The sequence below is a fragment of the Canis aureus genome, chromosome 1 (assembly GCF_053574225.1).
Source record: "Canis aureus isolate CA01 chromosome 1, VMU_Caureus_v.1.0, whole genome shotgun sequence".
Taxonomy (NCBI): domain Eukaryota; kingdom Metazoa; phylum Chordata; class Mammalia; order Carnivora; family Canidae; genus Canis; species Canis aureus.
The window spans coordinates 88868120-88881917 of record NC_135611.1 but is presented as its reverse complement, the minus strand read 5'-3'; the positions used below and the strand labels follow the sequence as shown (position 1 = coordinate 88881917).

At 40.5% G+C, this 13798-nt stretch overlaps 1 protein-coding gene across 14 annotated transcripts in view; it reads left to right on the top strand.

Annotated features, from left to right (window-relative positions):
* TJP2 (tight junction protein 2) overlaps positions 1–13798 on the top strand; it is a 124456-nt gene that overhangs the window by 76045 nt on the left and 34613 nt on the right. For 12 of the 14 annotated variants that reach the window (XM_077907815.1, XM_077907798.1, XM_077907793.1 and 9 more), the window contains 2 exons: positions 10744–10797; positions 13412–13536. In XM_077907815.1, coding sequence (XP_077763941.1) covers positions 10753–10797; positions 13412–13536 — 170 coding nt within the window. In that variant the 5' untranslated portion in view covers positions 10744–10752. Of the gene's footprint in view, positions 1–2136; positions 2258–10743; positions 10798–13411; positions 13537–13798 lie in introns of those variants that run through there. The other 2 variants (XM_077907783.1, XM_077907730.1) reach the window with 2 other exon arrangements.

The window sequence follows — 13798 nt, the reverse complement described above, 5'->3', positions numbered from 1 at the left end:
TTTTTAAAAGATTTTTTATTTATTTACTAGAGATAGAGAGAGAGAGAGAGAGAAGCAGGCTCCATGCCGGGAGCCTGACATAGGACTCGATGCCAGGTCTCCAGGATCACACCCTGGGCTGAAGGCGGTGCTAAACCGCTGAGCCACTGGGTCTGCCCAAGATGGTAATTTTGTTATGTATTTTTTTTAAAGCACAATTAAAAGAATTAGGGCAAAAACTGACTTCTGGAAATCACTGTATATGAATCTGAAATTCTTTTTTTTTTTTTAAGATTTTATTTATTTATTCATGAGAGACAGACAGAGAGAGAGAGAGAGAGAGAGAGGCAGATACACAGGCAGAGGGAGAAGCAGGCTCCATGCAGGGAGTCTGACGTGGGACTCAATCTCTGGTCTCCAGGATCATGCCCCGGGCTGAAGGTGGCACTTAACTGCTGAGCCACCTGGGCCGCCCTGAATCTGAAATTCTTAAGGGGTAGGATGCCTTTGACTTCTGGGCAGTATGCATAAATAAATGAGGGAAAGAAGTATTTATTTCCTCACGAGGGAAACTCAAGTATTTTCCGAAGGATTGTCAGAGTCCAAGAGGGATCTGCTTTGTGCTTTCCCTCCTTGCCTAGGTTCTTGTGCTTCTCTGCTCCTGGAGCCTAGGGAGCCCGTGAGCTGGGGGATGAGCCTGGCTGGTGTGTAGGGAGCTTGCCTCCATCTGCACAGCCCAGCTGAGTCCTGGGTGTTGTATTTCCTGCCTTTCTCTTTGTAAGATTTGAAGCAAACTTTTACTACTTTCCTACCCTATTTTGCTGTTCTAATGCTTATGAGGAACTTAACAGAAAGAGATGAACTTTTTTTTTTTTTTTAAGATTTTATTTTTTTATTTATTTGAGAGAGAGTGCAGGGAGGGAGAGGGACAAACAGATTCCCCACTGAGCAGGGAGCCCAACGCCAGGCTCGACGCAGGACTCCATCCCAAGACCCTGGGATCATGACCCAAGCTGAAGGCAGACACTTAACCAACTGAGCTACCCAGGCACCCCAAGACATGAACATTTCTGAGTGCCTCTTCAGCATGTGCCCTTTATAGAGGTTATTTCATTTCAGACTGACAGTGGCCCTCTGAGGTGTAGGTGGTATTATCCCCATTTTATAAAGAAGGAGACACCGTATCCAAGCTAAGTGACAGAACAGACTGTACTCCAGATCTTCTGCCTTTACAGCTTATGTTCTTGCCTCTACTTCAAGTTGCTTCCTGTATGGTCTCCATCTCATAATCCATATTTATCAAACACCTTAACCTCAAACACTTTGGATGGTGCACTCGCCACATTTGCAAACGGCTTACTTTGACCCCTTGGTGTAGCATATATCATAGCAAGAATGAGGACTGGATCCTGAAGACCATGCTTCTGAAATCCCAAACCCAACTGTGAAACCCCAGGCATCCCATTAAGTCTTTTCTAGACGTTCAAAAACCTAAAATGTACTTTTCCACTGTCCCCCAACCCCCACCACTGGTAAAAACAGAAACAGATGGTACAGCTCTTTGTTATTCTTTTATCTGCTAAATTTACAGAAAGGTTAGGGAGAAGAGAAAACTTTGCTGAGTGAGCACTCTGTCCCCCAGTTGGCTTCAAGCTCCCTTTCGCCTACAGACCTCTTATCTCCAAGGATGTGAAACATCTTATCTTCAAGCCTTTAATTTCTGTGTGACATTGGCAATTCCATTCACCTGAAACACCACCAGTTCATTTCCAGCCAGCTTGTGCCTTTTGTGTGTGTACGGGAGGGTCTGTATAAACAAACACTTCTCTAACTGTTCCTTTCCAGAGTTTTGCTCCAAAATGTCCTATTTGCTTCATGATTTCTACTTCGATTCTGAGTCACTCTATATGGCTGACAAGAATATCTGCTCTGATCCTCTCCTTCCCTTGCATGGGAGAGAGGGAAGGAAAGAAAACCGTTCAAGTGGTGTAAATCCAGACTGCTTTCTTTTTTTCCTCGCAAGTGGTGCTTTTCAAAGCGTTCCAGCGTCCCTGCTGTATGGATGTGTCACTGTGAGAGATGACAACAGGATTTGCTGGGAATGTGGGCCACTATTGTATCCGCCTTATGTAACCACGTGGAGTGATGGCAATGGGTGAGCAGCCTGGGGTGTAGGCAGTGGCCTACTGATTAATCTCCGGAGGCCATGAAGACTGCTCAGGTCCTCCAGAGGATGTGGATCCAGGCTGTTAAAAAGTTGGGGAGATTGAAAGGCCATGTGAGTCTCCCTGCAAGCTCTCCCCCCTTTTCTTTCCCAGCCTTTCTTTGCGGGTAGTGGTTGGGGAGCAAAAGCTTTCTCACAGTGACTCCTTTCTCTTTGGATTTATTTGCGCTTCTGGCAGTTTTCAGTAACAAATTGTGACATGCAGCGTGTAGTCAATGGTGGGTTTTAAAAATACTTGGCTTATTTTTAGCAGATGTGTGAAACTGATAGCCTCTTATGAGGCTTATGAATCAAAGGCTGCTGTTTTCCATGTGTTGGGAGTCTGCAAGTGCTGTTTTGCTTCCTGAGAATGACTTAATATACTGCCTCGTGGAAGATGTTCGTGTTTGGGAATTTCTTATTTTATGGTAAAACTTTTTGTTTCCTTATTCTATAGCCATCTTTATTCTAAATCTAGGTTCCTAAATCACAGGAAACAGTTCTTTTTTTTTTCCTCTTAAAGTTTGAACGGTAAGTACTACTGTAACATGTATGAGTGTTTACATTTTTGGGTGGGATTTTTTATCAGGCAGCTCCATTATGGACCGAGTTTGAATAATCTTTAACTTTAGCTATGGCCTCCATCTGTCTGAACTAGCAGTCTGTGGACAAAAAGCCTAAAAGTTGCCTGTTGGGGGAGTAGAGATAGTGCAGACTTTTGGTTATCTGCCTTCTGGTTGTTGTTTTTTTTTTAGAAGACATTTTTCTTTTTGGTTTTATTTTTTATTTTTATTTTTTGAAATATTTTATTTATTTATTCATGAGAGACATGGGGGGGGGGGGCAGAGACACAGGCAGAGGGAGAAGCAGGCTTCCTGCATGGAGCCCGATAATGGGACTCGATCTTGGATTCGATCTTGGATTCCGGGATCCTGAGCCTAGGCAGATGCTCAACCCCTGAACCACCAAGGCATCCTTGTTAGTTTTTAACATATTTATGCAAAATGGAGGATTTTACCTGTTTGGCCAAGGTATTTCAAAGGGAAAACAACAATTAGGGGGTATTTTAAAAAGACAGGTCAAGTAACTATTTGTCCTTGCCCCTTTCCCTTCATTCTTCATGTAAATACCTTACTGTTAAACACAGTTTTTTATTTATGGTAGAAGATTAGCTCCCTTTAACTTTCTGTGTTGTCTGGGGATAACTCATTATAATATCAAAAGAGTTATAATGAAAACAATTTACATGAAAAATAAAAGTGCTGAGGGATTGGTGTGAAGTACCCTGAAGATGCTCCTTCCTGGCGCTTGGGGGGGGGTAGGGAAGGAGTCTGGGGAGTTCTTCACCCCACTGCTCCCACAGGGGAATGGTCTCTCCCTCACCTGCCTTCTCTGCATCTCTCAAGTTATTGCCACCACCCTGTCTTTCTCTCCTCCAGTCAAGTGGTAACACTTTTATTTTGCTCTTTTATTTTGCAAAGTTGGGGGTTAAAAAAAATTTGATATAAGGTCCCTGTCTAGGAATCAGGTACACCTTGATGTCCACTTATATGTCCCCCGTTTTTGAACTTAATGAAATGTTTGGTGCACATAAAGGAATTATGAATCTAAATCATAAAGCCTACTTATAAAACAAATAGCATGGAGCCTCACCAGGATGGATACAAAGTCCTTTCTCTCTCTGCCTCTTGCCCAGCTCACTTCATCCTGAGGTCTGTGGTTTTCATTACCTTGCTTTTTATTCCTTCTAGTCTTTTTTTTTTTTTTTTTTTAAAGATTTTATTTATTTATTCATGAGAGACAGAGAGAGGCAAAGACAAGGTGGAGGGAGAAGCAGGCCCCCTGTGGGGGGAGCCAGACAGGGGACTCTATCCCAGGATCAAGACCTGAGCCAGAGGCAGACGCTCAACCGCTAAGCCACCTAGGTGCCCCTTTCTTTCCTAGATTTACCACACACATACACATACATAATCCTAAACAGAACATCCCTAAAGAAAAAATTACTTTTGCTGGCTCTTTCTTTATTGTAGTAAAGAACACCAGAGAACATAAAACTTAGTTTCTTTACTGCATAGTAAACATGTTCACATTGTTGTGAAACATGGTTTGCTTTCTAAACTATATAAAAATTGTATCAGGCTTTGCACATGCTTCTAGGATGTTTTTCACTCAACATTCTGTTTGAGTTGCATCTGTTGTGGTACATGTGGCTCTAATTTGTTTTTATTACATTATAATATTTCATTTAAATAATATATTATGATGTATTTGTCCATTCTGTTCTTGATAGATATTTGGGTTCTTTCCAGGTTTTGGCTGTTGAGAATATTGCTGCTATGAATACTCTTTGTGTGTATCCTTGTCACTTACTCATACATTCCTCTCGGGCCTCTGCCCGGAGAGAAATCACTGCATCATGCAATATGTGTGTCTTTGGCTCTAATATATGTGTGCTCTCTCTGTGGCCCTGTATGCAAAGCTCCTCAAAGCTAAGCAACAGCCCGTTGGCATTCATGCAGAGTCTGAATACTGATAGCAATTCTAGGATCTGTGCACAGCCCTGCCAGGTTGGGTGGGGCCCAAGCCCAGTGGCCCAGTTTGAAAGGCATGAGCTGAAGCCCTCAGCTAAGCTGCTGTTTGCTGGCAGCCTGTCCCAGGGAGGTGATGTTCTGAGGAATGTGTGACTGTGTGGGGAGTTCTTTGTTTCCCAAAAGGTATTTATATTGATGAGGCAGAGAAGACACTCAGTGATTTTCTTTTTGGGCACACCATGTTTGGTAAAAAACTCCATGGGCTTTGGTGATTTTTATTTGCCAATGTATCAAAAGGGTCATAAATCACATGCTTGGCACATAGTGAGTACTTAGTAAGTATTTCTGAATGAATGAATAAGGGAGTGAGTGAATGAAGGGTCTGAGACCTTCATAAAAAGTCATAGTGCTGTAGGCTAAATACACAGTTATGATATATTTTAATAGCTTTCAAAAGAGCTATTAAAATCTATTTACTTCAGTTTCCTCATCTTTAAAAAATAAGATTTAAAATTCATCACCTGGGCAGCCCCGGTGGCACAGCGGTTTAGCGCCGCCTGCAGCCTGGGGTGTGATCCTGGAGACCCGGGATCGAGTCCTGCATCGGGCTCCCTGCATGGAGCCTGCTTCTCCCTCTGCCTGTGCTTCTGCCTTTCTGCCTGCCTCTCTCTCTCCGCCTCTGAATAAAAAAAAAATAATAATAAAATAAAGTAAAATAAAATTCATCACCTACTATAACAGAAATATATTCTTATAATATTATGTTTAAGTAGTTAATAGTTTATGTCACAACCCACTAACCCTAGGTAAAGAAGAAGCCACTTACAATCTGATCAGTTCATACAAGTTGGGGAGATTTTTGGGCTCTTGGCAAGGTTTGACTGATTAAAAATTTAATTCAATTCTGTTGGGGTGGTAGTGGTAGGAATAGGGGTTTAATTCTCTTTCTGGATAAATCTGATTTAAATTACCCCTGTGCATAGCTCGGGAATACTTAGTATAATCGCATTATGGAAGAATAGTGAATTTCAAAAGCCATTCTACTTGGGCAACATTTAAAAAATAAAGTTTTGTAGCAGCTCACTCACAATTGGCTAAATGATAACAAATTTTATTTTATTATTATTTTTAAGATTTATTTATTTATGATAGACACAGAGAGAGAGAGAGGCAGAGACACAGGCAGAGGGAGAAGCAGGCTCCACGCCTGGAGCCCGACGCGGGACTCGATCCCGGGACTCCAGGATCGTGTCCCGGGCCAAAGGCAGGCGCTAAACCGCTGAGCCACCCAGGGATCCCTAAATCCAAAACTTTAAAAGGAGAATTTGCTGTTTTAGAATACATTTTTATTTTAAAAATAAAGAGTAATGTGCTTATATAAAAATAATTCTCTGCCATATCACAGCTCCTGAGGAGATTTAACCTTTTTTTGGTATTCTTCCCATCTCTTGTTTATATGCTTATATAAAGTTTATAGCCAATTTTTATTTCTACGCCTTCCACCAAGAGCAGACAGACCTAATAATATAAAACCAACTAGCTCTTTCTCTCTTTAATTAAAAACACAGTAATCATGAGAATTAAGTAATTATTTTTAGTGCCTGTACATTTCATTTTGTTGATTCATTTAACCCAAATATCACACCGTTTTTGGACACTGTGCACCCTCCCACCCCTTAGCACCACTCCTCCCACCCCAATTCTAGGGGTGATTGTCATGGTACTGGTTAGTTCTTTCCTGATGATTTTTAGATGAATATTTTGGAGAGGGTGCTGCATGATGTTTTTTCTTAACGTATAGGGATATTGCTATATTTAAAGAGCTTGCATCTGTATTTATTGTACGCAACTTCCACATTAATTCATTTTGTTGAAATTTGCCAGCTTTAAGGTAGAGTCAAGTATTGAGAAGATGAACTTGGGGAGCATGCATGCTAGTTGGTACGTGGCTGGTTAAAGCCACATTGAAACCTGAAGGGGCCAAGGAGTTAGGAGGTAATCTGTGAAATGGAAAGAAATCATCAGTTCTGATCAACTAGGTTTCTGCCTACTGTTTCCTTTTACAAATCCAGTTTAATTTTCTCTCAATTGAAAAACAGAGGTCTTGGTGAACAAATCTAAATGGGGAGATTTACATAATTTAGATAATTATCTTTTTGAATGTTTACCTCTTTTTTCTTTAAGATTTTTTTTATTTAAAAAAAAAAGATTTTTTTTATTTATTCATGAGAGAGTGAGAGACAGAGAGAGGCAGGCAGAGACAGAGGCAAGAGGGAGAAGCGGGCTCCCTGTGGGGAACCCCATGCGGGACTCATCCCAGGAGCCCCGGGATCAGGGATCACAATCTGAGCCAAAGGCAGATGCTCAACCACTGAGCCACACAGGCGTCCAGAATGTTTACCTGTTTAATTGCTTTGATGTGCCTTCATTGAACCTAAACATCGCCCCTTTTGGGTGCTGATCCCACCCATCCCACCCCTATCCCATAGCACCTGGTCCCAGGGATGCTGATAGCATGGCTCCTAGTTCTTGCCTGTTCCTCAGACAATTTGTATTTTCTTTTTAACCCTCGAGGTGATTTTTTTTTATTCTAGTTTTTTTTTTTAAGACTTTATTTATTTATTCATGAGAGACACAGAGGCAGAGACATAGAAGGAGAAGCCGGCTCCTCACAGGGAGCTCAATGTGGGACTTGGTCCTTGGACCCAGGATCACATCCTGAGCTACCCAGGTGGCCCTATTCTAGTTTTTGATCTATGAATTCTGATCTCTTGGAGGCAGATGGTATTAGCCATGGAAATGTCGTAAAAGTGAGAACACGGAGGGTGAACTAAAGGATCATGACTTCCTCACACATCGAATCATCAGTTAGTAGCTACTTAAGACCAGGCTGGTTTAAGTAGCTGTATACTGTATAAACAAAATTGCTTCTTCCTACCAAACCCCTTTGCCAAAGGGAACAAATGATCTGTTCCAATAGATCAGTTGATAGAATAGCCTTTTGTGTTAAGCTGTGTTTCCCCCAGTTCAGAGAGTTTGTTAAACTGGGGCGGGGGCGGGGGGGGGGGCACACATCATCTGAACATTTTCTGATTCTTTTCTCTCTCTCATATTAATATCAGTGTAGGAATGCCAAACTTGATTTGAAAAAATTCTAATGTAAAACAACTAGTTTTGTTTTAATTATCTTAATTTGTATATAAGTATAGTAAGGCCTTTTATTCATATAATTATATTTTTGTGTCCTTGTGTTTTAGAAACTCTCTATTAAAAAACATACCTGGGAGCACCTGGGTGGCTCAGTCCGTTAAGCATCTGACTCTTGATTTTAGTTCAGGTCATGATCTCAGGGTTATGGGATTGAGCCCCACATTGGGCTCCACATTGGGCACAGATTCTATCACTGTCCCTCTGTGTCCCCCACCTCGCTCACTCTGTCTTTAAAAAAAAAAAAAAAAAAAAAACAATATAGCTGGGTTTTTAATTTATCCTGCGTATATTTGTTGTGATAACTTTTCTGTATTTTGTATTCTAGAATATGTGCTATATTTGTGCTGTTTTTTTCTAAATTTCCCCTTTCGCCTTTTTTTGGATTGGCTTTTGGTTTTTGTTTTATTTTCCTCTCCATTGTTGGAATTATGTACCATCAGTATTCCTATAGTGGTTACCCCCAGAAAATTTAACATGTAGTTTTAAATCAGTGAAGTTTAAAATTAATTAGCAATTTAACTCTGCTCCTGAATACCATGTATGTATGTATGTATGTATGTATTTATTTATTTATTTTTTAAAGATTTTATTTATTTATTCATGAGAGAGAGAGCCAGAGACACAGGCAGAGGGAGAAGCAGGCTCCATGCAGGGAGCCCAATGTGGGACTCGATCCCAGGTCTCCAGGATCACACCCTAGGCTGAAGGTGGCACTAAACTACTAAGCCACCAGGGCTGCCCCTTATTATTATTATTATTTTTTGAATACCACTTTTTTTTTATTGCAATCATTTATAGTTTTATTTATACAAAATATGAGGGTATCCATTGTTTATAAGTGTAGGTTAATAATTACAGATCAAATTGAACAATGTTTATCAAGTATGATTCTGTATCAAAAAAGATAAAAAATATCATTTATTATACCTTATTATTCTATGAATACCACGTTTTTAAAAGTGCTTTCCTCCCTGTCTCTCCTCGTCCCCTGTTTACCCTGCCTGTGATATGCAGTGCTTCCTGAACCTGAAAAATCTTCAATTCTATAAGACCCGTTATCTCTTTGAGTATTGTATTACTCTGGTACCCTCTTAGCATCTCCTTCAGGAAATCTAACTAGACACAGACACATTACATTGTAAGACTTCCTTGGTCTTATCTTTAGCATGTCCCACTTGTTAAGTGCTTTTTGCTGCATTCTGGGTCACTTGTCTTCACATCTGTCTTCCAATTATTTATTGTCTTCAGCTGTGTGTAGTATGTGATTCACTTCATTGTTGATCCCATTTCAGTGACATATTTTTATTTCTAAAAGCTTTGTTTGCTTTTTTTTCCTTCCAGATTCACATGGTCATTTTTGATGTTCTTTTATTCTTTCAGTAGTATACTTTCAGTTTCTCCTTTTAATTTCTTATGATAAACTTCATGTTGTACCTACTTCTCTGAGCCTGTGACTGATATTTCCAGGATTGAGTCTTTGACTCTGTAGTTTTCTGTTTCTTTGAACTCTCACTCATGGTGACTTGTTTTGTTTTGTTTTAAATAATAAATTTATTTTTTATTGGTGTTCAATTTGCCAACATACAGTGGTGACTTGTTTTGTGTGTGTGCGCATTCAAATTGTGAACTCCTGCTCCTCAGGTACTTACCTGGGAGAGAATCTCCATTTGCCCCTGTGTACCTGTGTGGCACTACCATGCAGAACCACTCTGAGTGTGTTGTGGGGAGGTGTGCTTGATCTGTAATAAATTATAGTCCCAGGCTTGTGTGAATACGGGTCTGTTGATAGGAATTGTCCAGGGAGGTATTTTTAGTTATTTCCACTCTATTCAGAGTTGAGGATGAACAAAGCATGTGTCCCTGCCATCTCCATCTGCCCCTACTATATCCATCCAATCTAATCTCCACCCTACGTGGATTCTTGTTTGTTTGTTTCAGTGCTGGTTTATCTCTCTGGCTTTGAGCCTTCTTGGTATTTCTAGTCTTTAAGGATTTCTCTTCAAAGACAGTCTGTATAATTATTAGTATTTTTAAATTGCTAGCTGCCAGTTTCAGGCTTTTCTGGACATCTATTTTGGTATATTGTCAGAAACTGAAGCCTCCATCAATTTATGCAGGCATTTTCATCTTTCATGCCTAGCAGTACTGATAGAGAAGAGGCTACCCAATTGGGCACTCTCTGAGAAGGCCAAGGATTCCTTTAGACATAAAAAGGCATCAAGCTTGCCTAAGAGATCACCTTTGATGGGGAAGGGAGGTGATTAAAAAAAATGAATAAAAAATACCTCTTTGAAACTCTAGATTTTGGGGCACCTAGGTGGCATAGTGGGTTAAGCATCTAGCTCTTTGTTTTGGCTCAGGTTGTGATCTCAAAGTCATGAGACTGAGCCCCGAGTTGGGCTCCATGCTCAGCAGAGTCTGCTTGGGATTCTCTTTCCCTCTCCCCTCCTGCTCTGTATGCTGGCTCACTCTCACAAATAAATAAATAAATCTTAAAACAAACAACTCTAGATTTCTTTTTTGAGGGATTTTGTAATGATTGTTTTGGAGTGGTGATAATAAAAAAAACTCAACACTTAACATTTACATATCTATTACTACATATTTCACTAATTTTCCAGTATTGTTAAGACTGCCATTTGATTGAAGGGGTATTTAAAAATAGGTGATATAATGTTCCTCAAAAATGCCAACTCTTTTGGGTTTGTAGAATGTGTGAGCTGGACTTTCTCTTGAGACATTTTCAATTTTATAATGCTTTATTTCTAGCACTGAAATGTTTGTGGTTCTAATCCAACTGGTTTTGTTGCTTTAAAATAGGCCCCAGGCATGGAAGAACTGATATGGGAGCAGTACACTGTGACCCTACAAAAGGTGAGTGCTATGCAGTTCATCCTTGCTACAATCCTGTTTCTTTCTTTCTTTATTTTTTTTTTAAGAGTTTATTTATTCATGAGAGACACAGAGGCAGAGACATAAGGGAGAGGAGAAGCAGGCTTCCTGCGAGGAGCCTGATGTGGGACTCGATCCTAGGGCCCCGGGATCATACCGTGAGCCAAAGGCAGATCCTCAACTGCTGAACTACCCAGGCATCCCCTGTCCTTGAGTTTATAGGCCATAGATCTTAGTCATTTTTGCCCAAACATGGTTTTTCCTCCCTTAAAGTGTATGATGCATTGTAGCAGGCAGTAGTTATTATATTATCAAAGATTTGCATGCTAATATATTTTTTGGTTAAGGTTTGTATAATAGAAAATTATAGAGGTTATTCAATGTATTTACTTATCTCTAGAGAGAATGGGTTATGAAAAAAGAAAAGGAGGGGAAAAATGAAATAACCTATATTATTTAAGGATGTTGAGGTAGCTTCTACAACTGTTACAATTTTTTTTTTTAAGATTTTTATTTATTTGATAGAACAAGCAGGAAGCAGGGGGAGCATCAGGCAGAGTTAGAGGGAGAAGGAGGCCCTCTGCTGAGTAGGGAGACTGATGCCAGAATGGCGGGGCTCAATCTCAGGACACTGGGATCATGATCTGAGCTGGAGGCAGATGTTTAACCTGAGCCCCCCAACTTTTATGATAGTAACTGTAATATATTAAGTCCAAACTAAATTTTGAAATGTTGGTTTAACAATCAGGAGACATGGGTTGTATTCCTTGTCCTACTCATGATTCTATTAAGAGGTGCTGAGTTAATCAGATTTTTAAAAATCCTCTCCTTTTGCCCATGGGATTGACAGAAGCTATGAATATATTTCACTTAATATGTAGTCATTCACAGATACTGCTCTTCTTGATTAAATGAGGTACTACAAATAGCTTCTAGTACATGGACTCCAGCACAAAATGGTTGCTTAATAAATGTTAGCTCTCTTCCTTTTTATTCTTCTAACAGCAGAGTTTGAGGTAGGTGTGATAGGTGTTAGCCCTACTTGAAACAAGCACAGCCACCCAGAGTCTGTATGTGATCTTGTGGGTGGCTGGGCTGACCTTATTCCATCAGCTGCCCTGCTCAGCATCTCTGTGACTTTTGTGGGCTCCGCTGGGGTCTTAGTCCTGCTCTGAGTCCCTCCAGGCTCTGGACTGTAAAGTTCCTAGAGGGATTATAAGTTCCTTAGGAGAGTTTTCTTTTGACCCTTAGAACCGTGAACTTTTCAAACCCTGACTTTGGTAAAAGTTAGTTCCTGTATAAATGAATTAAATTAATCCTGGTAGAAAAAAACCCAGACGCAGTGGTTAGGTGCCAAACCTTCTGGAGCAGTCACATAACATGATTTCTCCTGGTGAGTGGTTTCCCCCTAGGGTCTTACTTTTCAACTCTGGACTAGAGTTCTCTTCTGACTCTTCTCTGCACCCTGCCACCAGCATTTCACATACCCCTTGAGTTGTGGCTCCCAAGTGGCAAAAGTGAGAGACGTTTTAGGTCTAGAGGATGGAGCTACCTCTGTATAAACTAGCCACCCAGGTGATGGTGCTGCCCCATCCAAAGCCACATAATTAGGGACAATTGTCTAGCCTGCATTATGTTGCTAATTGTTTGTCTCCAGTTGGTACAGTGGGTCCCATGTGGGAAATCTTCCATGGGTGGGAGGAGACTTCATTTTATTCTCTGAGTACACTTCTACATAAGCAGACCCTGATTTATAGTTATAATCACATATAGCCATATCATTTGGATGAAACCTTACGAGCTTATTAGCTTTTTAAGGTTTTGTTTTTAAGGAATCCCTATACCCAACATGGGGCTCGAACTCACAACCCCCAGATCAAGAGTCACATGCCCCACCGATTGAGCTAGCCAAATGCTCTGGGAGCTTAGCTTCTATACACACTGAAATGAATTAGGGGTATGTATTTTTTCTGGGTTCACTGTTTTACATTTCTAGACCAATCATGATATAATTAATCTGTATTTTCTGTCTTATACACATGTAGGAAGGAGTTTAATGCTTTGCTTTCTCACAAAGTCTTAAAACTAAGTTTATCTTCATATTTTAATTTTTAAAATCCATTTACTTTTTCCCCCACCCTATATTAAAATGAATCCACCAGTTCACCTAACTTTAAAGTTAAAGGTATGCTTGAAAAATAGTGCTTTATACAGATTCAGTTGTGACTGAAGCTGTTCCAGCTCAGGTGAGACTATGAGAACAGGTATGACTAGTGATTTGAATAGCACACCCCTGTTTGGACAGAAGATGTAATTTCCCACCCCCTGCCAGCTTCTACTGATAACTCTGTTCTGTCAGTCTTTTACAGCTTTCACAAGACTGTTTCTTTTAGATAAGGAATTTCCCTTTATAAACCTGTCAGCTACCCATGATGGTGCTTTATTTTGTTTCTCATTTGTATCTGTAAGCCCTTTGTTCCTGAGCTGTCTCTCCTTATTGGTTTGACCTTTATTTTACCGAGTGCTTGATAAATCCTGAAAGCCACTTATGGAGGGATTTCTATTTTTTTATTTTTCTCTTAACTCCAATGAACAGGATTCCAAAAGAGGATTTGGAATTGCAGTGTCCGGAGGCAGAGACAACCCCCACTTTGAAAATGGAGAAACGTCAATCGTCATTTCTGACGTGCTACCGGGTGGGCCTGCTGATGGGCTGCTTCAGTGAGTGTCTTTTGCCCTAGCCCCAGCCCCTGCCAGCCCCATTGGTTGGTTCTTGACAGGGTGCTTTGGGCGGTGGGTGTGCACTTAAAAAAGAACTTTTATATATACTGAAGAGTTTTAAGGGGGGGGGGAACTGGGTAACTGGGTGACAGGCATTAAGGAGGGCACGTGATGTCATGAGCACTAGGCGTTATACAAGACCGATGAATCACTGACCTCTACTCCTGAAACTAATAATACACTATATGTTAATTAATTGAAT